Source organism: Sprattus sprattus (assembly GCF_963457725.1).
Source record: "Sprattus sprattus genome assembly, chromosome: 12".
Classification (NCBI taxonomy): Eukaryota; Metazoa; Chordata; class Actinopteri; order Clupeiformes; family Clupeidae; genus Sprattus; species Sprattus sprattus.
In genome coordinates this window covers 21,729,399-21,754,166 of record NC_137910.1, presented here as the reverse complement: position 1 = coordinate 21,754,166, position 24,768 = coordinate 21,729,399, and the positions used below count along the sequence as shown (strand labels likewise).

General features: G+C 45.2%; 1 protein-coding gene across 4 annotated transcripts in view; it reads left to right on the top strand.

Annotated features, from left to right (window-relative positions):
- macrod2 (mono-ADP ribosylhydrolase 2) overlaps positions 1 to 24,768 on the top strand; it is a 444,340-nt gene that overhangs the window by 340,465 nt on the left and 79,107 nt on the right. For all 4 annotated transcript variants that reach the window (XM_080848946.1, XM_080848947.1, XM_080848948.1 and 1 more), the window contains exon 8: positions 1,367 to 1,440. In XM_080848946.1, coding sequence (XP_080705072.1) covers positions 1,367 to 1,440 — 74 coding nt within the window. The remainder of the gene's footprint in view (positions 1 to 1,366; positions 1,441 to 24,768) is intronic.

Below are 24,768 nucleotides of genomic sequence, written 5' to 3'. Positions count from 1 at the left end.
ATCTCTGTAAGCAGCTTTATAGCTCGCCAATGAAATAGACTCTTTTCACATTGGCTGGAAGATGTCTTCTATTTCTGTATATATGGACACACAACAAATAGATCTGGTCTGGTCACTATTCTTTGCCTCAGCCTTGAACAGTATATCAGGAGACCTCGGTAGTCATGACCCCTTCTATGTGCAATACTATATATTACTATATATACTATATATGATTACATTAGCCAATAAGGGTTGCAGTGTCGAACACACCTTAGTAAGCCCGCTTGTGTTTGCCTGGCTCAATGAAAAGAAGATAGCTAAGGTAATGGAGAATTCACTACTATGTATTGTGGATACCGGCTGACCTTTAATACAGCTATTAATACTGCTATTCAGCCCACTACACATTTAACTTGGTCTGAACATCTCCCGTAGAGCAGATCACTAGCTGTGTGTGTGAGAGGGGGGAACTGGTGAGATGGAGGGGGTTTGATGAGGAGCGTGAGTCTGTATGACTTGAGGCTTCTCTACTCGAGATTCTTCAAATTGTTTGCTGTTGAAAGACAGCAGCGGGAGCTTGATGAAAGACAGAGAGGAAAAGAAAGAAGAACTCTTACTCTCCCTCTCTCTCTCCCTCTCTCTCTTCCTCTCTTGCTCTCTCTTTTTCCTTCTTGCTATCTGTCCTCCTCTCTCTATCCCTTTTCTCTCTCTCTCTCTCCCTCTTGCTCGCTTTCCTCCTCTCCCTCTCCCTCTCTCTCTCTCTCTCCTCCCATCTCTCCCTCTCCCCTTGTGAAGCTGTGCAGTGTTAAGCCTGAGCAAGGTGGCGCTATGTGCTCCTTCACTGGGACACGGCTGATTGAGGGACCAGACCACAAGAATTGTTGGCTGCTCAGCCTCGAACGGCACATGATCTAGAAATCAGCATCCATGCGAGAGCTCTCAGGCCTTATTAAAAATTAATCCATTCATTTTTCACTCTCCTGATCGATGCGTTGGGTTAAGGCGGAGGTAGCGCTCTCATCCTGGCATAGCTGCGGTGATTAATATGGCAGTTAGCGATACCATTCCTTACGCATCCTGATCAATATGTCAGGATTTCCCCATTGTTGGAGGAGATGTCGGCAGAGCTGAGGCAGGAGAGTGTAAAAGATCATGTCATGTTGTCTAAATGGGTGTGTAAATCTCCAAACAGTGGCATATCATTTTGGAATGCATAGTCAGTGTGTTGTCTTCTACTTGTTTTCACCCTTGCTTCAAAATGTGGCTGATACTATACAACTATAGGAATGTTTAAATGCAACAAGTGTTTTACATTTTTGCTATGGTCCATCATTGTGTTTCATCTGGATCTTTGCATTTACCTGTATCCCCTTCCCCTTTGAAGGGTTCCCCAATGAGCCTGCTGCGGAGATTGCCCTGAGAACCACCAAGTCCTGGGTCAGGAGGAACAGAGATGAGGTCAGTGCTGTTTGTCTTCTCTTCATTTCTAACAGGCTACCACTGACCCCACAATATCAATATGATGGCTATATGAAGCCAATACCAGGTGTTTACAGTAAGCTTTCCTGTGAATTTTCATAACACAGAACATTCCTTCTAGAAAATTCTGCTTGTAATTCAGAACACATTGCCATCTAACACTGCTAAACACTGTGCTACTGCATGTGTGTCTGTGGTGTGTGCCAAGGAAAACTCAAAACTTCAGTCACCCGTTATCTGTCAAATGAGGGGAAATCTAAAGGCATCACTCATTGGATCTGTGTCCTCAGTGCATGGCAAATTAGATTGCAATCTGACTCAAATCAGTTCTTAAATGGTCTGTTGACTCCGAAATTGGTCTATGTTTGGAAAGCACTTCAAGCCCGCTAGCCGAGGGGAAAATAGACACATCGGATGAAATAGGATGCAGCTAATTTCTAAATGGAATAAGTGATTATGATGCCTTTTTAAACAACCAAGCGTGCAAAATGCCAAGCCATGTTTGCAGCACGACTTGGTAATTAAATATGTAAGTTAAATGGTTCCTTGCCCATCTCTGTAATTCACAAAAGCCAACAAGGACCTTAGCCACATGGAAGATAGAAAAGATGAGTGTAGCCTTCTAGATGAATGGCAGGACATGGTGATTACCATGCTTTTTTCAAATGTCAGTAGTGTCATAGTCACTTACCCATCTCCTGATGTGCTGTTTAGCATAATGCAGGTACACTCCATTTGCAATCCCTTCAACAATGTTTTAAAGTGACTGGGCTTCTTCGTTTATAATTAAATAAACTGGCAACACCACACATGAAAATTATATTAGGGACAACTGTGCAGAAAACCATAGCTGTAGGCCCTAGAGAAAGCATGACAGTGAATTTGATTTCCTCTTATCGAATGCCCTTCAGTGCTGGTGCACAGGACAGTTTAATTTGTTGTGATCGTTATGTGAAAGCAAAACACAACAGCGCCCGAAGGCTGCAAATGAAGCAGGGGAACGAGCAGATTAATTACTGAATGTATCAGCAAGGGAGAGGCAATGGCACAGCATCACCTCCAGCTGGGATTTAGAGCTCGGAAACAAAGCTACAAGTATACCAGTAGCAATGGCATACCTGTCCTTCAAGATAGAAGGGGAGAGGGAGGCTGGGAGTATTGATGGATTTAATCACGTCCTCATTATCTGTGAACAATAGGCATTTCGTTTTATTGTTTGTTGTTGTATGCATGTGTAATGGAGACTAGGGGCCCGGTTTCATTTTGAGAAGCTGCAGTAAGATTCTATACTCAAGCTGTGCTGCGCCCCGGTCATCTGCGAGAGAATTAGACCTATTATTACATAGATCCACTGCAGGTGAATAATGGTGCTCTGGGTTTGCTGCAAGAAGAAAATTAGATGTCATTTTGGGGGGCTTTATTATTTCTTTGGTTGCGAGAGATGCGCTTTGAGTGAGGTCTCCCGTGGAACATCCATCAAAGGCAGACAGTGCCTTGGAGGACTGTTCTTTTGACAACAGAAGCTCTGTTGTTGCACACAGACAAGTTTGATATATCCTTTTTTCTAAGCATACATCTATTGCTGGGCACAAATATTCTCCGAAAAACAAAAACACTCACTCTCTCCCCAAGAACTAAAAAACATGGCGAACTGATAGATGTATTGCCAAGATTAGGGAAAATATGCTCCATGTTTTCTTATTGTTTTTTGTCATAAAAAGATGACTGCTATTATGCAGGAATTCTGTTTTTTTTAATCTTGCTACTCATGCAGTGAATATCCCAGGATCCCAGGGTCATAACTTTCCTGCTGCATTTTTTAAATGCATATTATATGAACAATGTCATTATAAAGTGCACCTTCAGCTTGATCAACAAGGAAGTAACTTCAGAATATAAATACAAGGACCATAGAGTCCAACATGTGAAACGATTCATTTCACATGTTGGACTCTATGGCCATTGTATTTATATTCTGAAGTATTCAGAATATAAAGGACCAACAGTTGAAATGATATACACCTCAAAGGGAAAATTGATGGGTCTGTAAATGAATAAATGGTGCTTGAATGATGCTGTTCTGAGTCAATTCATCCCAGGCCTCTCCTCAGCTACATATTTGGCAGATTTCCACAACCTCGGAGATAGATTTAAAGTTCAAACGTGCACAACAGGGTGATGGTGTAGAAAAAGTAGCAGGGAGCGAAAGTGCTCCCCTCAGACAATCCCAGAAATGCTTTAAAGACTACTCTCTCCAGTGCCGAGGCCCTGTCTGCGGCTGATGGAGGTCTAATCAAGGCCAATTTGCCCTGTTGGCCCCTTGTGTAGGTGGGTGGAGGGCAACGCTCTTCTCCCGTTAAAAAAAAAAATAGTTGACCAAACATTCTTGTGGTTGAGCCTCACTGTTGGTCTGATGATAGAGTTTTAGCCTCATGAGTCATTTGTTCCTCCCGCCTGGGTTCAGATAAGGCCCTCACACCACAGAACAGCACTGCTGGCTTGGACATGGTTCGGAGTTGCAGAGATGCTTTTTTTAAAACTCCTTACACAAGAATTTTTTATTTTATTTTAACCCCTTCGTTCCTCACTCTCAAATCCATCAGCTCCACCCATTCCCTTTATCAGCTAAGCGTATCTTTTCTGCAGAAATCCAGCACCTGTATCCCTCTGTAGATTCTCCCTGCTATCGCTTTAGTTTAAATGATCACGTAGTCAAATCATAAAGTGAATATTTACGTCCCTCATGCGCGATAAGACGTAAAGTCCTCATGCTGTAAGCCTCACGAGATGACTCGTCAGTAGGCAACATTAGAATTGCCTTGTTAATGAAAGCGTAAGCTTTTGCCCTCTTTAAAATGCCCACATTCATATGTGTAATATATCACTGTGTTCAATCCGTGGCAGCGCTGTGATTGTGATTGATGACTGACCGTTAACCTTCAGAAGCAGAGCCTGTGTGTTGTGTGGGGAGTTGACCGTGGCCCTTCAGCGTGCAGCGCTGAACTGAGCAGCGTGCCGAAGGAAGGGGTCAGGACCTCCCCCGCAGCGAAAACACACAGAGCCCACAGGAGCCGGGCCACGGAACAGCACGCCATCAGGTGACCCACTCCAGAAAACAAAATATCTTTAAAACAAAACAAAAACAAAACAAACAAAAAAGGAAAATCCTGTAAGACACTGAGCTCGTCCACCTTTCTATGTTCTCTCACTCTCTGTGATGTGAGCACACGGCAGGAGACCACCTAGAGGGACGACCAATAAGCAGCAGCACCTCAATTTGCACACACACACGCACACGCACACGCACACCCACACGCACACCCACACACACACACACACACACACACACACACACACACACACACAGACACACAGAGACACAGACACAGACACACAGACACACAGACACACAGACACAGACACACAGACACACAGACACACGCGTGCGCACACATAGACACACGTGCACGCGGACACAAATCATCCGCCATGAGAGCAGCCACCACCATACGGCAGACGTGCTACTGCTCTATTACGCCACTGTGGAGTGCCACAGTGATGAATTGCCCCATGCAGTGAGCTGGCAGCTGATTGGACACATGTACAAGAGCAGGCATCTCTCTTTCCCCCGCCAGGATGACCTGAGCGACATCAGCTCCCCTCACACTCTCCCCCAGCAATACCCCCCCCACACACACACACACATGCCTACACACACACCGCTCACACACAACCGGCTGCCTCTGTACCCTAATAGAATCTTTCTCTGTCCACTGTAACATTGGAGCAAGCAGCTCCAGCACCCATCTCTTGGCGCTCTCATGACCAGAACAGACAGGCCAGACGTGTGAGAGGCAGCGAGCAACAAAGTGGGTCGCGTGGGCGAATGTAACAGAGACCCCCGGAGAATGTGAGATTGATTAGCTGCGAGTTTATCTCCCCGTCCAGCCCAGCCGTATTGCCAGTGGACTTACAGAGCACACAAAAGACGCTAATGCCCAGCTTGAAATTCGTTCTGAAAAGCGTTTGCTCGGGGGAGAGGGAGGGTGGGGGGGTTACAGTTTCATTGTGGGGGGATTGTAAGCAGCACAGAAGCAGAGGTGGTCAGCCGAGACGAACACTCTCATCTGGCGATGTCCTCAGCGTTGGCACACTCCCTCAGAGGATCAAAGTGGAGAATAGGACCATCATGTGCATGGATAGTCTCAGGCACAATGAAAGCCAGTGATAAAAGATATATATTAGTTAGATACATCCTGCTTCCGTTATTTAAAGGGTTTAGATCTACAGCCATGTGGATTCTAAGTAGATTTAGATCCATATTCTGATTGTGATCCGATTTTAGTGTTAAGTTCCTTTTTCCTTTGTCTCAAGCCCAGCATGTCCATATTACTTCGGCACACATACCCGTACGGGTTACCTCACAAATATGCTTACCTGAGTAGTCGATTTCCTTGAAAGCACCAGTGATTGTCAGTATCGTGCTCAAAATTGAAATGGCTCTAAACCAAGGAGACCCGATTACAATCAAGCCCTTTCCCCAGTCATGCACATGCCAACCACCCCACCGCTCCTCCATGGCAGCAGTGCTTTTTTTCTCATTTTTAGATCTCATATAGACTCATTTAGCCATACACCGGTTTAATCTGCCGATGAAAAATGCAGTGTGACACTTAATTTGGCTGCAGCAGATCTGTTTGCAATCTGCCGACTGTTTGATGAAGCGTCCTCAAACCGCGGCCCAGGCAGCGCATGTCACTGACGGGCTCTGAGGACATTAAACAGATTGGGTCTGTGCTAAGCTCTCGCTCACGTTCAGCCTTACACCACGTTGAGGGAATATTACCTTGCGAAAGTCGCAAAAAATAAGTTCTCCCAGGTAACAATATGTGGAATGCTGGGCGGTGATTCTCGGTATGTGCGTGGTTATACTGCTATTTATGTTTATTTTTTCTCTTCCTCCATCTGTCATTTAGAACACCTGGTAACAAATGGTTTCGCTTCGGAGAGCATGGGAATAGCAGTCAATCTCACTAAGATGGAGCAGCTAATACAAATAAATGTTTTGATGGGTGGTTTCCCATTCTCGCAGTATATATTATTGTAGAGATGTGTCAAAAAAAAAATGGCAGGTGGGGGCTCTAATATGACAGCAGGGAGACATTCATTGTCATTTCCAGGAGTAAGACTGATGATCCATCTCAGTGTTTTTATGGTGCATCAGGTAATAGTTTGCAGGCAGTAGAAAATACTAGCATTATATAAACATGGGGGGGAGAGCAGCACTTGCCTGTAATTGCAGTGGCTGCTTTTGTAGGGCCTGTTCCAGTGGTGAGATTTGGACCAGTCCCTCCACATCGCTGAATCTTACATTGCAATCAGTGTTGAGTGTTCCGCGGAGGCCTCCACGGCGCTGATTCGTTCAAAGTGTGCGGCGGACTTTTGAAGGCCCCCCGATCCCCACCCTGACCACCACCACCCCACTGCATGCCTTGGACACCTTTGAAGCAAGAGGGATGTCACATGGCCAGGCGTGGAGATAGGGCGGCAGGCATGACTAAACACACACAGAGCGAAGAAGCTCTCACTCTTGCTAGCTAGCTCTCTCTCTCTCTCTCTCGCCTGCTCACCCCGCTCTCTCTCGCAACGTGTCACCGTGATGGAGGAGATGCAGGAGGCCAGGCAGGGGGAGGGAAGCCACTGGAGACCCCGCCAAACCCCCGGCCTCGGCCAGTTTGCTTCCAATCAGAGCAGCACTGCTGACGCAGCCATTCACCGTGGAACATATCTCATTCCACTGGCAAGCACATGATCCATTTTCCACGATGGGGAAAGTCATGACCTGTTTATTTATCACAGCTCCTTGAGGCTGGTATCGTTGCAGTGGGCTTTGATTTTTTTTGTCTGCGATGGTGACTGCTAGACAGCCAAATGTTTAGCCAGAGGTTATAACCTATAACCTTTTTTAACTACAGTCATGTTTATTTGAAAACCACATTAGGAAGCAAAATACATAGCTTTCCTGTTCAGATGAAATATAAAAGGTACAGATCATTGCTATTCTTAACATTGTAATCACTGTGAAAAGAGATTTGTGGTAAATCAATCAGTTTAAAGATATCTGCATAAGTGTTATTATATTATTATGATTATGAGTGTGTTAATTAACCTTGATTCCTTCACACTGTATGTTCCTATCATTTAAAATCAAATGCTTAATTAACCTGCCTGTGCCCAAGAACCTATGTGTAACCATGACAAAAACTTTAATTTAGATTACGAAGACAGGCAGTAGCTGTACAACAAACACTCCTAAACACGGACAGTAAGACTGGGGGGAAAAATTGAAAGAATATAAACATACAGCTATCCCTGCTTTTAATTAAGCAAGAGATTTAATGGAAAGATATAAACATCTGATGTTAATAAATTCCATCTTAATCCTCTGCTTTTTTTTCAACTATGAAAATCAATATTTATGAAGACTGACAGCTTGTTAAGATAAAGCTTTATTAGGGAGAAATGCAAATATTTATCACAATCTCTGACTGAGGTGTGTCGGGAGATAAGTCTGGAGATGGCTGTGCTGTTTTCTACTCTCTTTTCACCTTAGTTCAGATGATCAGGGTTCTGGTTCCATTGTCGCCGCTAGGAAGTGATTATCCTCCGCAGATGTTCCTCTATTAAGAGTCAGCTTGTCTTTATAACATTTCTTTCACAACCAAATTGCTTCGTCGCCATATGACATTGTTGAAGACGTTCTAAGCGCAGAGCCTTTCCGATGCTCACTTGGAGAGGTCAAGGCTCTCATGAATGCAAGTCTGCATTTTCAAGCCTCCCATCAGCTCACAGTCAAGAAGTCAAATTACCCTGAAATATCCCAACCACCCTAAAGTGGTCACAAAGCTGCAAGAGGCACCCTCGTTTAACACAGCTGTATTAGAGACACTGAAAGCCACTGAACTAAAGCCTCCAACAAAAGCCAGCAGATGGTGTTAAGTGGGTGCCAAGTGATTTTACTGAATGGAATCAGAGCAATTGTAACATAAAGTTTAGGTTGGTAAAGGTTTTCTTTTTGGCCTGGTGTTGTTTAAAGGTTCGGTCTATCTTGGTCTGTCTTTGTTTCCTTGTCTTCCGTTCGTTAATTAGTGGAGCACAGTGACACCGGAGCACTGGCTCCTTATCTCCTGACAGTGACAGACTGATTAACCTTTTAAGCCACATTTAACCTTTAGAAAGAGACAAAGCCCCCAGATGCTATTGTCTCTCAAAATATCCTGAGCATAGGCTTCATTCAAACCACAATAGCATTTCTAAATCACGGAGAATGTTGTTATTGGTCTTTTAATATGTGATATCCTTAAGCACACTTAACGCTTCTCAAACACTAGATGGGAAATGTTTTTTTCTTAGCCAGATGCACTCTCTCAGAAAATCTGCATCTCAGAGCCACAGACAAACTGGTGCTGAGAAGGGTCCTTGGTGTGTCTCTGTCTCTGTTTCTTTTCAGACGTACCTCTCCGGGCCACCCTGTTGAAACAAGCTATCTTAATGACATGCTAATTGATTTAGCACTGCGCCGATAGCCGCGTGCTGGCGCACTGCGATAAAGCCGGTGTGGAGAGGGCTCTGGGTTCAGGCTGGGGACAAAAGCTGTCTCATCCGCCGCTTCAGAGCCACTCTTCTCCCGTCCACTTTTTCCACAGCCAGTCACTGGGCCCTTTCTTCTGAGCAAAGGCTCTGGACTTTGAGCTAATGAGAGAGCCGACCAGTCAGTCGACCCGCAGAGAAGCGGCGATGGGCCATGGCACAATAGAGCGCTCACACACTCACACACACACACACACACACACACACACACACACACACGCACACACGGACACGCGTCCTCTAAACAGACACACAGCCTCTGCTTGGCCATTTATCACGGGGATTAATTATGGACACTATCTGTGGCTCGCAGGAGAGCAGATATTATGAAAAATGTAATGACCACTTTGCCTTTCTCCGAGATGTTGTATTAATATGGATTAAGCCATAAAACTCGCCACTCGACGCATTCCTCGTCAGCAAGTCTGACCTGTGAAAAGAGATTGCTCATGAAGAAGATTTGCTGTGCCTCTCGAGTGACAGGGATTATTTTAAAAATAGAATAGAGTCGGAAGTCACAAGAGCACATCAGTGATCTCTTGTTGTGTGTAAATCTGACCCCTGTGTGCACAGTTATGTAATAGAAAGTGACTCTTTTACAGTTGTCGACTGCTATTGGAAGAAAGTAGACGTAAATATATGCATTCATTTATGAACACAGGAGATTTGATTTCATCCACTGCAAAGATGAAATGGATGCTCCTTCTTAAATATTAAGAGAATTTGAGTGAACAGATCCACTCTGTCCTTTCATTTACTGCTTCTCAAAAGGTTGCAGACACCCCGTGACTTCAAATCAGGCAGCAAGGAGCTGGGCTGGACTGGGCTGGGAGGGGTCGGATGGATGGCTGCCAATCTCACGCTTTTGCATATTTCCTCCGTATTTACCTAACAAGCCTTGGCCTTTGACGCTGCCATGAAAGGAAAGGGTAGCGCTCTCTGTGCCAAAGTCGTCCTTTCGCAGGCTGTTTGCGTAACCTTTTCCGAAGTGGCATTTTCTCCCCGTCACTGTCATATTAATCCAGCATAATGGAGAAGAAATGAACCTTTTAACATTGCAACAAGCATTTGACTACCTCTGCCATTCATAATTTGTCATGGCTACTGGTGCTGTAAATAAAGCTATGTTAGCATTTTTTGCTACTACAACACTACAACACTAAACCACCACAGGATTTCACCTCTTCAATTAAGTGTTGTTTGCAAAAGCAAAACAATTGGCAGACATGGATGCCCATCACTTAAAAACACAACGTTTATTTACTTAAATGAATGTAGCCGAAACATGTTGAAACTTCACCCAGAGCTGAAAGATCTTAGAAGAGTCCCAGAGAAGAATTCTCCTCTATTTCTCAACTATTTTCATCTCATTACATCATGAACATGAATATGATCTGAAGACAGTTTAGCTTGAGCAATCCAAAAATGTCTCACCCACAGCATCACCGTTAAGGCCTACGCTGATCAATTTTGACAAGCGTGTCTCTTTCAGGGCTCCATCAGTGTTTATTGTGGACTTTTGCTCACCTTGGCCTGCAGAACGCTGAGTTGTGGGTTTGGAGCACTGAATCGGAGGCGATTACCCACTGTGTCTGATCCTCCAGGCGCTGGCGTTAGATCAGGCAGCAGGAGAGAGAAGTGTATCTTTGCACCATCAGACAGAAGATAAAATCAAACCTCAAAGCTCGGCTCCAGGCTATGTCACGTTTGAAAGTCAATGTTTTTTCTTTTGGTGCATAAATTACTTGCTGGCTGGCTTACCAGCTCTTCTCGTCCTGATGTTATTGCCAAAAATAGAGGTGAAAATAGGGCTGCATGTTGGGTCAGTTTTTATTTTATGTCATGAGTGGTTTCATCTCAAATACATACGATTCCTTTTGTGCGCCAGCTTTGATTTTTATTTGTTCAGTTGTCTTGCTTCTCCTTTCAAACTTTTCTTTCTAAAACTCAAGAGTGCTTTTGGAATCTCAGTGAATCTGATGGTCTGTAATAGCCTGCAGCTTTTCTGCAGAGGATACATCTCCAGCTGAGGTAGGGTTGTGTTAAGATGCCACTGTTTAGGTCCTGCTTCGGTTTGTTGTATGTCATGCCTGCGCCTTGGTCTTTCCAATAGCTTTTAATTAACCACTTACGATTATTACTCTCCAATTCTTTCAAAGCGATGTCAGGAGAATACTGATGAACAACAGACAACTGCTCATAACTCAGTATAAGACGTCCTGTGTCTGGACAGTGTTTTTTTTTTTTTTAAACCTACATGTAAGGCCGCTTCTCCTCTTCCTGAACACTGGCTCAGTGGAACGAAGATAGCAGAGTAGCTTAAACTCCATCTGATCTGAAGGACGGGGAAAGAGCATTTAATTGCCTGTTTTAAATCTCTCTATAAAAAGAATAATTTCACAAAAAGATTAAGGGTGCTCATATGAAAGCAGATCTCTGCCAATGGTGGCGGTACTTCATTTTGACCTTTCATTTCAATGCTGCAGATTTCAACCACTTTATGCATATTGAAGTTATAAAATAAATAGTAAAGACCATACTTTTCATTCCTAGAGTAAATTTACTGAACACTTGAGCCCAGTTAATTAACATCATTGCTCATTTTTGTGTGCAGCTGTCTTTGAAACCCAATAAGACAGTAAGATTAGGGTACTATGAATAGATGTCCGTTTCTCTCTTTCTCTCTCCCTCTCTCTCTCTCTCTCTCTCTCTCTCTCTCTCTCTCTAACTTTCTCTCTTTCTCTCTCACACACACACACACACACACACACACACACACACACACACACACACACACACACACACACACACACATATATACATATATATCCTTACCATCACATTCCTCATGGTTTTTGCTCTCATGTAAATACACACATTGTGTATATTTCTCAGATTAGGAGGATTGCAGCTCCGTGTCCAATAACCATAGCTATTCTCCCTCCTTGTGTTATAAGGTGCTGTTATGAATGTTACATGGAGGTGCGAACATTCACTGGAATTGATACCACATGCACACTTTTTGGGTCCAGCTGTTGAATGTTACATGTAGCTGGTGAAGTCGCTCGGATACACAATATTTTTCAGTGGATTTGACCCCCAGGCTTTACTTGAATCAAAACAACCTTTAAAAAAAAAAAAGGTTCCCGCTCTGCGTCTGTCTCAGAATAGCGAGATTTTTTTTTTCCCTTCACAGAAAATCTTTATAGCTCAGGTTCTTGTACCTTTTGGATTTGTGTGTGTGTGTGTGTGTGTGTGTGTGTGTGTGTGTGTGTGTGTGTGTGTGTGTGTGTGTGTGTGTGTGTGTGTGTGTGTGTGTGTGTGTGTGTGTGTGTGCGAGAGAGAGAGAGAGAGAGAGAGAGACAGACAGAGTGTATGCAGGTTTATTAGTGTGGCTGTATGAGTGTCCAGATGTGTAGGTGTGTGTGTGTGTGTGTGTGTGTGTGTGTGTGTATGTAGCCAATGGACGTGTGGGGTCAGAGTGAATAAGCTGACCCTGCTGTGGAGGCAGGTGGTCCAGAGGCCGGCAGCACCTGCTTGAAGAGAGGTCAGCCTCCTCCTCTGAACCCCTATTATTCCCCTTCACCTTGGGCTCCAGCCAGACACCACTCTCCCTCGCTCTCCTCTCCTCTCCCCTTTTCTCTCCTCTTCTTTACCCTTCTCTCTTGCTCTCTCACTCCCTTCCTCTTCTCTTCTCTCTCGCTTTCTCTATCCTCCCCCCTTCCATTGACTCCACAAAGTCACTCTTGGCAACAACTTTCCCTTTTCCATGCAACAAAAAAAAAACAGATTGTTATTAAGAGATGTTGGAGGAGATTAAGAGGAGATTCACCTCATTTTTAAAGCATGTCATGCCTGCATCGATTTTAGTTTTGCTTATTTAAAAGCCCATTGGAGGTGATGCCCCTGTTTCCGTGGCACGTGCAGCAATGCAGGCATGTGGGCCTCGGCAATAAGACTGCTCTCTTGCTCGCTCTTTCTCATTTGACCCCAACATTCATCATACCCGCACGAAGCCAATATCGCACTGTCATATGGCACCAAGTGGCATTTTATCACCATGAGGGGGACCTGACAGCACCAGTCCTTTCCTGTTATTATCTGAAATGCCGATCCAGTCCTCCCCCTTCTCCCTTGCTGCTGCTTCCACAAGTTTTCTACTTAGAAAAAGAAAATGTTTTCAAATCAGTGTTATTAATATGTGCTGGGTGCCTCCCAGTTGACCTTGTTGTTCTGCAATTTAACATCCACATGCAGTAAAAGCATATTAATTCATCCCTTAACACTTATCATGCACATTCAGTTTAAAAGCTATCAAGGCTGCAGCAGGATTTTATTTTTTTGCTCAGTGCGGAGTGGTGCTGAGAGAATGAGTACTTGCAACTCTCTCTCTCTCTCTCTCTCTCTTCTCTTCCTCCTCCTGATTTGTCATTCAGCCGAGGCTGCTGCTCAGTGGCACATGGCCCTAGTCAGGGGCGCAGTGTCTCCGTGTCCCACGTACGCCGCCCCGAGCGCCGAATGACTATTTATGCGCTGATCTTTGACAGCACCGCACACGCTCTCCTCATTCTTCCTCCCACCCCCCACCCGCCAGCGACCGACACCCACCCTCTCACTCGCTGCCACCACTCTTGTGTGGAACAGTCGTGGGACCAAGAGCTCCTCGCCAGCCTTGGGGCCCGATGGAGAAAGGAGAACAGTGGTAGTGCACTCAAACAGGGGGGTAGAGGAACCGGCTATCTCTACTCTCAACTGTAAAAAGGGATCCCAGTCCAGGCCTCTTACCTACCCTTCGAACAATTCCACAAGTTTTTGCTTTAACAACTCTGCCGGTGGCCACATGCCCTTTGAGTGGCCTTTTAGTTATTCAGAGGCAAACACAGACAGGGAAGGCAATTAGCTTCAATATAATTCCAGGTAAAATGCATTTGTCGGACCTTTTTTTCTCAAATTTTGTACACGGCTTTGAGCTGCCCCTGTCTGAGACGATGATGAAGTTTTGTGCTCACACTCCTCTGCGCTGTAAATTAGAGGCCATTGTGCCATTCATTTATTATCACAACAAGTGTTTCTAGCCTCAAGGCTTGTCTGTTATAAACAGCCTGCTCTGTGGTTACCTTGGGTAATGAGTGAAGGTGGAGGAGGATTAAGGTTTATGGGAAGTAGTGTGAGGTGTGAGCTTCCTGTCTGATCAGAGGGGGGTCAGAGCTGATGACTCAGACGTGTGGTTTAGGCTGTCATGAAAAAGCTCAGAGAAAAGGTGGAGATAGGGGCTCAAACATAAGCATTACTCCATATAGAGCACAATCCAGCCAAGTCTTTCAGTAGCTATTCTCTTAACCTGCCATCAAAGCCTCTGAGCAGACTCCCTGAGTTGAGTTCATCGTGGTCATCTGTGCACCAATCCCTTTGATAAGTGTCAGGCTTATTGTAAATGCATTTGAGGCAGTTCTTCACTGAAGTCTGTCTGTGAGCGTATGTGAGTCTTAAGCACTAAAGGATCACATTATGTGTGTTTTCCTCCTTCTATTTGCTCCCAGCTCTCAGCCCCTTCTCTCCTCCACTTTCCTACCTCTCTTTTCTCGTTATGCATTCGTTCTACCTTCTTCCTCTCCTCTTCCTCTTCCTCTCTCACCCTGAATGCCTTGGCTTGGTATTGTTGGGGAGCATGACATGAAGCAATTAGCCTCCAACTCTTTTTTTTTTTTTTTTTTTTTCTTTCCACAAATTTTTTTCTCTCCCTGGCCGTGTTAACACGCAATCAATGTGGGCGCAGTGGGATTGTGTGACCCAGGGACAAGCACGCCCTCGCGCTGATTCGATGGGTGGGGGTGGGGGGGTGGATCTCTGGTATCCTTTGTGCTGCCGTTGTATAGAGAGAAGAGAGAGAGAGAGAGAGATAGAGAGAGAATGAGAGCCCAGATAAGATTCCATTCATACCCTCTCAAGCCTTGGCCAGATTTCATCAGACAACCGCACCGAGTCAATAGATACAGAGCCATCAAATGGCAAGGCATCAGTCTGAGAGGCTGAATGCCGGACACTTCACCAGGCAAGATGGCAAAGAAGTGGCAAACATGTCACATCTGGATGCCGTCACATGGGATGTGGTACCGTTAATAGCTTGCAAAATTGAGATGAGCATGAGTGTTTTGGGCGGCCAGTGGCACCAGAGTTGCGGTTCTGCATTGCAGCACAGACTGGTACAGATGTGTCTTCGTGGAAGATAGTAGGTTTGTGCTTTTGTGTGCTGATGAGTTGTTATTTGTGTTTTCGCACATGTGTGTGTGTGTGTGTGTGTGTGTGTGTGTGTGTGTGTGTGTGTGTGTGTGTGTGTGTGTTTGCGTTTGTATTTGGGGTTCTCGGATGGATGAAAATGTGTATACGTGTGTGTTTGTGGCCTTTGTCTTTGCGTGTGTGTGGACAGTATGTGTGTGCCTTGCGTGAGTTCTTGCACAGTGTAATATTAAATTACCACACTGGTATTGATTCTTGTCAGCAATAAAAAGTCAATGCTAAACTAGTTTGTGTGTATGTTCGTGCGCGTGTGGTCAGACAGGCGAGGACACATCAACAAATTGCATTTCCCTTTTTTGGTGTGCCTGCAAGCCTGTGGTTAGCGCTGACAGTGGGAGAGTAGCTGCCTCTCTGATCCCCACCACAGGCCCTGCCGTGCGTCTCCTTTGCCTCTCCACACCCTGGCCTGTCTGGGAACAAAACCCCTACTCCTGCTCCTCTTCCTGCTCCTGCTCCTGCTCCTGCTCCTGCTCCTCTTCCTGCTCCTGCTCCTGCTCCTGCTCCTGCTCCTGCTCCTGCTCCTGCTCCTGCTCCTGCTCCTGCTCCTGCTCCTGCTCCTGCTCCTGCTCCTGCTCCTGCTCCTGCTCCTGCTGCCGCTGGTTGCCCTGTTCCCCAATGCGGACTGGCAAAGTGCTCTGCAAAAGATCTAATCGGGGCTCTGGAGCCTTTGATGCTAGGAGCTGGGATTGTTTTTGGCAGAAGGCCTTGTCTGTCACTATCAGTGCTTGGAGTGTGTTGTGTTGTGTTTTATGTTTGTGGTTTTGATGGGTGCCCGTTCCCTGTTTGTATATTGTATTCAATAGAGTCAGAGGGAGCATATACACACTTCTTCTCGACAGTGCCCCTCATGCAGGACCAGCCACAGCAGGGTTCAATGAGTGAAGAGGCATTTGAGATTTGCAAGGATTTGGTCAGAGTTAGATAAGACCAAATCCGTTTTCTCCCCATGCTGTCTCATGGGAGTAGATCATCAGGTTTTTGATTCGCAGTAGCCAACGAAATATACAGACATTGATTGATTTGTATGAGCGTTATTACTGGACATATTGAATAAAGGGTTTATCATTTATCGGATTTTGTAAAAATGTTACCAGAGGGGGCAGCACCCCACTTTTGCCCCCCTGGCGCCAGCCCTGCTTTCATGTACTGCTCCATTCAGCCGAGTCGGTAATCATACCTGAGAAACAGTGATTAGTTTCTGCTGTTCCCACACCGGCACTAGCAGTCTTTCAAAGACGGGCCTTTGCATGTTTTATGCCCTACTGTTAAAACCAATGAGCTGAAAATTCATTTATTAGTTCATCTCATTGTCTTTGTTTTGATTGCATGCTAGCACAAGGAGAAAGGCACTGGTCGTAAAAGTGTTTATCTGTCCTCCCTCACGAGAGCATGCTCTCTACAAATCCATATAAATAAAGTTGCAGGTTGTTAAAGTAGAATGTATGCATGATTCTTGGTAAACCCAGTGTGTGTGTGTGTGTGTGTGTGAGTGTGTGTGTGAGTGTGTGCATGATTCTTGGTAAACGCAGTATTAGGTATAGGGATGAAAATCCTTTAACCTGGGCCCCATCCTCTGATGTAGCCCACTTTGGAGGCTTGTGTGGGTGTGTGTGTGTGGGGGGGGGACTCTGTTTGTTCTAACACATTTGGAGCTCAGGATGGCAGCAGAGAGGTTTGTGTCCTGTCTGACTCCATTGACCTGTTGACCTCCGAGGCACAGGTGCAGCTACAGCCAGACAGAATTTGGCTTAATTATAATTTTGCATTGACCTCCAGTCGCTAAGCTTATCACTTTAGGAGTGAACCCCATACTCCAACAGAATGGATGGATTAAATAAAAATGTAGCAAGGGAGAGAGAGGGGGGAAAAGGAAAGAATAACCCGCTATGAATAACAACAACCTTATGGTCAGCTGAAGGGGGTTGAGGCTCCAGGAGGATTTGGTTCAGCAGAAAATTAAAGAATTTCAATTAAGTGCTTTGCCGAATTGGAGGGGAAACAGTAATGATGTGGAAGCACAGGGCAGAAAAAGGGCTTTTAATCTTGCCGGCCCACCTCTCGTCCCATTACGCTCATATCCCCCTGCTTATCTCCGTAATCATTCTTCATGAAAGCTGCAATTGCCGGCGCTTTAATGAAACCATTGTGTCCTGATTTCGGGGTGCAGCGGCGCTCCGTGTTCCGCCGCGCTCGTGAAGTCAACTGGAAACAATCAGGCGCTGGGGTCTGGGTCCGGTCCCCGCAATGATCCACTGGTGCAGCTGGGGCAGGAGCAGCGGGGTGAGGCGGGGAGATGAGCAGTCACAACAAATTAGCAGCACGCGGAGCGGAGTGGAAGGGGTGGGGGGGTGGGGGGGGGGGGGGGGGGGGTGGGTCTAGGAGGTCTTCTCGCAAAGGTTGCAGGGTTTTTGTCTTTCCTCCTCGGATCTGAATGCCTTATTTCACCTGCTGTGATTTTAGAAGGTCATCATGAAGGTACGGTTACTTTGCTGTGCAAAATGACAAATTCAGACTGTCAGCAGTAAAATTCTATTGGAGTGTGTGTATGTGTGTGTCTAAAAAAAAAAAACGTGGACAAAATGATATGCAGGACAGTTCGGCACCAAAATAAGCAGTTCAGTATTTGAATCAAAACCACTGGATATTTCACTCATGGCAGCCTTATGTCACCATAGAGTCTAATTTCAGCTGCAAACCTCAGCACTTGTATTGAAAAGTGACTACTAAAACGGTGTCTTTCTTCTCCAGATAAACATTAGCAACTACTCTGAAAACTAACTGCCTTTTAATATCTCATGACACAGCAAAAGCAATCCTAACATATTAATTACGCATCTCCACTAACGGCGCTCTCCGTCGGCCGACAGACACATTGGCAGAGGAGTGTCACTCGACCGAGGAAGAGAGCGCGTGAGCGGAGCGCTCGGAGACGGGAGACAGCAGGGTGGCAAGAAGCGGTGGCGGCAGAGCCGGGCTGCCGGCTGAGGCCTTTGTAGTCTGCTCATGCATTCTTTCATGTGATTAAAAAGGAGAGTGACTACAGGCATCCTGCCCGTGTCAGCCAGGCTTTGTGTGCTGGATTACAAAAGGTATGACATCCAAAGAAAGAGAGGAGGGGAGGCAGCCCAGTTGCACTTAATGTCTACATCAAAAATAAAAGAGAGGAGGGGGGGAGGGAGAAAAAGACGTATGCTGCAGCTGTGAGCATCTCCCAGACTCACCAGGCTGATCTCATTGGGCGTGCCACCTTCCTTTATGGAGTCATAGGCAGGCCTGGTGCTGGGCCAGGCTTGATGCAGAGAAGCCTGTGTAGATCTAAGATGGGGAAGAACAGCTAGTTGTGCTTCACAGAGTATTTGTTCATCTTTCTTGTGCCCCAACTGTGTGCAGATCTGAAATATGCGCTCTATATGCGATCAATGTCTTATTGAGCTGCTTTACACACTTCCCACAAAGACAGAAAGAGACAATAATAATAGGTTTTTCTGAGTGTCCCAAGTGGTTTTGTGTATAAAGGCAAGTATGTTTGTAGAAAGCCTATGTTATATTTTTTGTGTTTGGATCTATGTATGTGTGTGTGTACAAAATACCATTTTGCATGTAGGCTATACGGTATATAAATATATATATATATTTTTTTTAGCAAATTTAACACCTTTATACATTTTACCACCTCTCAGTTAGAAACAGTTATTTTTATGCAGTAATACAGTAGAATGTCCCTCACTGAGAACTGAACCTGTTTCTGTGTTGTTGTTGTTGTTGTTGTTGTTGTTGTTGTTGTTTGATTTGGTTTTTCGTGTTAGCTCTTTGTGGGCGTCGAAATTCACAGAAGATGGTGGAGCAAACAGCTCCTTTATCCCCCAGGTTCTGAAATTAGACAGCACATTTTTTTTCCTATGATTTCTTGTCAGTCTCTGTTCACTTTTTCAGTACGCCCCTGAAAAAGTTACACGTCTGCAGGGCAATGCTGCATAAACACTGTCTCATCCTCAGATTGATATGGTCGCACTGTTTTGATGGCAAGTTGAGCTGTGACTTTTGCTATTCTTCACGCCTCCCAATCGATTCGGCATCATTTGACGTGAGAGAGGAAACTTGACTTTTACTCATAATTAAAGCAATTTAGATGCAAATCAGGGGGAATTCAGATGGCATATTGTGTTATGAAGCCTTCCACGCTCCCAGGAGCTGAGTCTCATTACTGGCCCTATCAGAGATGGCGGTGTCTCACAATCATGCCACTCACACACTCTCTCTCTCTTTCTCTCTCTCTCTCTCTCTCTATCTCACTCTCTCTGTCTCTCTCACTCTCTCTGTCTCTCTCTCTCTCTCTCTCATACACAAACATGCTCATATACTCATACATACATGCATGCACACACAAACACATCCCCTATAGATACCGTCTGAAGCACACGTACACACTTATGTTCACCTGGAAACAAATTAGATACACGCAATCACACACACACACACAGACACACACACACACACACGCACACACACACACAGACAGATAGGCACACACATGCACATTTGCATGTATGTCACAGCAATCATAGGGATTTTTGTTTTTTATTTCACTTCAAATGGAGGAAATGGCTTGTAATTATCCAAGCCCTCTCGGTGTTAGAGATGCTGTTTAGTATTTTTAGCTCACATACATTAGTCAGTGCCGAGCCAAGCCAGGTTTTAAAGTCAGCGGATGGCATAAAACCCATTATCTTGTCAAGTGCGTTGAGCGTCATGAAGCTGACTGCCTCTTAGACACGGCCCCGTGCAGACAGGCAGCAGAAGCCTGTTCACTGCAGATGTTGCTGAAGCGCCTCAGTCTGTCTACCTCATAATGCACTAAATCTGGCCGCTAGTGTTGTTCTTCTTTTTCGTTTTCCGGGTAATAACACTGATGAGGTGTAATATGCCAGTGTTGTTAACAACAGTACAGCATACTCATTATACCACTGCTGCTTTAAGAGGGTAGATAATGTAGCTCGTTGTGGCGGTTAATTCCCAAACACCGTGCTTTGTAAAAATGTAAAAATTACAACATTGCCATCATCACATGGAAGCACATTGCAAAGTGGCAGTGGATGCCCTTGCATTGCACTATCAAATATCCGGGAAGGGAAAAGGGATCTTGTTTTTGGCAAAGTAAATTTCCCCCACGTTTGCCATTTCCATTACGAAACTGTCCGAGTCATTTTATCCAAAGGTTAAGGGCAGTCAAGCAGGCCCATCTATCTCTGTAAGGTCTTTAATTAAGATCCTTATCAAGCTAACTGTAATAAACCTTGTCAGGGTAAGCCAGGCTAAATGTTGTGAAACCCGTCTCGGCGCAGTGTCTGCGCATGTAAAGGTATGGGATGAGGACGAGGCATGAAGATGAGATTCAGATTCAGGTGATGATTTGCCCTGCTCCATCTCACTTCCTGTTAAATTACCGTACTCACTGCATCAGCAAGGAGCGGCACGTCACCACAGAAGCAGGGATGCCGTGGTGAAAAAGAGACGGGTAGAATATGTATTTATTTGTAGAATGTACATTACCTGGAGAAAATGTGAAGTGGGCTAACTGCTACACGGAAGTTATCACCCAATGCTTGGGTCCCGAGCAATACAGCTCTTGTATAACAAGCACAATTCTACAGCTTCGCAAGCTTGGCTGCAGCAAGTGACAATGTGAATAATCACAGACCATCTCTATACTGCAAATGCTGATAGTGCAGTGCCACTTTGAATATACCACGGCTTGCACCGGTAAAACAATGGGAAAATAACTCTTGGAATTGTTTCAGTTGTAAAAACTCTATTTAGAGGTGTGTAAATGCTATTTAGAAATGTAGGAGGTGGGTGAACACTGTTTACATGCATTTAGCTTCCACCACAGCCCTGCACAGAAGACTCCAGTAGAGCTCAGACACAAAAACATGGTGGCTATGGATTAGTCACTCATGCTCTATTCCTAATTAAACAGTACTAATTAAGCTCCCAGACAAAAAGTGTTCTGCCTTTGTTTTATGTTCAGTTCCCATACTCATATGGACACCATGCTAATTTAGCCAGGCAGCAGATGTTTGTCTCCGATTCTGATTTTCAATCCTCTACCCCTCTCTATCGTTCCAGCGCTTGTACTTTAATGTCACATAATGGTTGTTTGTGAGGAGATACTGACTGGAAAGTGAACCATTTCTGTTCTCACTTTTTTTTTTGCTGGCCCTAATTTGACCACAAAAGTGGCTGCTGGGAACAGGCTATTTTGCCCGATTGTGTTGCCTTAAAATCTGTGGATAAGTGAAACTTTCTGCCAAGGCCTGGTTTCTAGATATATACGTAGCGACATATTCTTCTCTGACAGAGAACAATTGCATGCTTCAATCACAAACCATCCCTGTCTGATTTATCTGTATTGCAAAAAAATATCATGTTCACTTGCTTTTTACACATCAGTACGTTATTTCCCTGTGTCTGGGATGTACCATATCATCAGTATATCTACACATACAGTCATCAATCGCCTTGTGTCATGCAAATTAATATTATTATATGTCGACTATCTCCCGTGATTAACAATATAACAGTCAGTTTCTAAGGGATGTTGCTAAACAACCTACAGTTATGTGCCAACGAATGTAATTGTTTGGAACAACAGAAGAAGCACTATGGTTTGTTCCTTGTAAAAGCGCTTCTTACGAACAGTGTCCAGAACCTGCAGTGATGTTGCCATCTTACATTGTAATCTCGTCTGACACATTCAGTTTAAAGGGATTGCTCGACAATGCTATTGGACGGCTTTAACCAAACCTTGTCCAAATGAAATTGGGCCTGGCTCTGCCCGCCTAGTGCCTTTACCACACCTTTACTGCTCGCTCTGCAGCAAGTGCTTGTTCATTCACCAGCACGCACGGTCGTTTCCACCAGCCAATTTTGCCACCAAAATCTAAATGCGCCAAGCCACATTCCTAGGCATTAAACTCCTTAAAAGAATTCCCTTTAATAGTGTTAGCAACGAACTCTGAGGTTAATGTGGTTGTAATTATGAAAATAATTTCCTCTTCAGTGAAGAGCTGAAAATTGAAAGAAGGCCCGGTGTGATGGTATCTAATTCACGTGGCTAATGCACCAGACTCCAAAAGCTGCTGTCCTCTCTCTTCATTAGCCACCAGACTACTGTCATCTTCCTTGCCAATTTCACTGCAGAGAGTGCCTGTGTCACCCATTAACTAAACCAAAGTAAGGACACATTTCATCTGTCAGTCGTGTGTACTTTCACATTCTTATCATTATTTTTCAACTGTGGGTAGAGGTCGATTGCTGTTGTAGCTGCTATAGCTTGAGCGGCGGTCAATAGTTGAGTGGTTTTGCTTTTTTTACCGTCTTTCTCTTTCTTTCTTTCTTTTTCTCTTCTCTCCCTCCTCTCATGCAAGGCTGGGCTCCTCGGTAGGGGGTGCCGAGGTGTGGAAAAGGCCTCGGGCCAGCGCTCCGCTCTGCAAATGGGAATTTAGCCGACTCTCGAGAGGGAGGCTCGGGCAGACAGGAATCAGTGTCTGTAACTGTGAGGTGTAGTTCGTCACTGGAGCAGAGACTGATGGGGGCCGACACCTGTCACATCGTTACCGGGTCAGGAGAACCTTCAGGAGAGGAGGGATGCGGCGTGGAGGCAAGCCTGGTCTCTGGGCTTGCCCCACTGCTGCTCTGCCCTCATGAATGCTATGCACACAGAGAAATAGGATGTTAATGGAGAATGTGCCCCTAATGCATGTTTGATGGCTAATGCTACGACCTGAGCAACAATGTGACCGCATGTCATTTATAGTTCTCAGCACCGGCCCTTTATATCAGGGTTTCAGACCCACATTCAGGGTAGTTATTACCATTCAAAGCTTGGTCAGAGGATTAGGTGCTGCAAGTGTGCAGGGATTGAATAAGTATTGATGGCTTTGGCCCATACCTCCAGCAAACAGGTGTGATAAAAGATGCAGTGAATTAGGTGTTCGATATAGAGATATTGCTCTATTTTTCTTTCTCTCTCAGTGTTGTTAATTGGAGTTAACCTCTGTGATGAGAAGTGGAAATGATGGTTATTTTTACTTTTATTTAGCTGTTCACAGCAGTTTTAACAAATCATCACTGCAATTGAATAACACAATTACCAGCAGAAGAAGACATCTGGCCTGTTTTGTCACCTTTAATTGCGTATTGTTTATTTAATTCATTCATTAATTCATACATTTAGCGTAAGGACTAATTGATAGCTCTTAAACTTCTCACTGTGCTCAGCTACTTTCATTCCAGTATATACTGGCTCTACCATGCCTGGGAATAGATAAAGAGCTAAATGAAGCCATATAAGCGAAAGATTAGCACCGGTGCCTGCAGCACAGGCATGGGGACGCAGTAATAAATGCTGACTCTCCTGAGCTGAAGTGCTGAAAGCCCTGACTCCATCAACCCATTCCTCTTGTCCCACTGATTGAGCTGGCAGGCCTCCATTTAGTCTCTTAATTTGTCATCTTCTCCGCAGCTCCGAGATGGATTGTGCCCTGTAATGGCTGCCCCACTGACAATTTCGTAGATGGTAGCAGAAGTGGCGGGTGGGTGCGTTGCGAGCCGGTGGGGAGTGTATTCACGTCGCCTAAAAGCATGAAGCACACGCGGTTCTGTGATGGCATTGGCCCCTCCTGGCTGTGGAGGCATGTGCCCAGATGGCCTGGGTAGATTTGTTTGGGTGGCCCATCTCTTTGGATGCTCCTTCTTTTCTTTTCTTTTTTTTTTTCTTCTCTTCGCTGGGCTGAAGCCTTGACACCTGCGTCCATCATGGCATCTCTCCCCCCCTCCGGGGGCCGGGGCGGAAAGTGCAGCGTGTGCAGGAAGCGGGCCCCCGCCACGATCGGCTCTTCTGGACACAGCCGGGCACTGATGGATGAGGTCTGCACCATTTGCTCTCGCCAGTGCCTGATGGCCGAGGCCAGATGTGCTCCTAGCCAGGCGCACGTACGAGCAGGAGGCAGAGGGAGCCCTAGCAGCATAGCATCCCGAGCCAGAGTGGTGGAGGAGTTCATGGGGATTTACATGAATCGCTGAATAAGAGCTTTTAACACTCAACTTAGATTGAGAGAGAGAGACAGAGAAGCCTCTAAGTAGGTCTGAATTCAATTTAAAAATCTGCTCTCTTGAGGAGATCCTGGTCTGTGCGTGCAGAGCAGATATTTCTCACCCGATTTAATGAACCTGCCATTTAGCTCCATCATTGAGGATGCTGATTGGAGCCACTGGAGCCTTGTTAGTGTGAGTTGTCTGCAGGGCGCTGGGATTTTGCATTATTCAAGCCTGGCGTTGAGACAGCATCTCTGCGGTGTT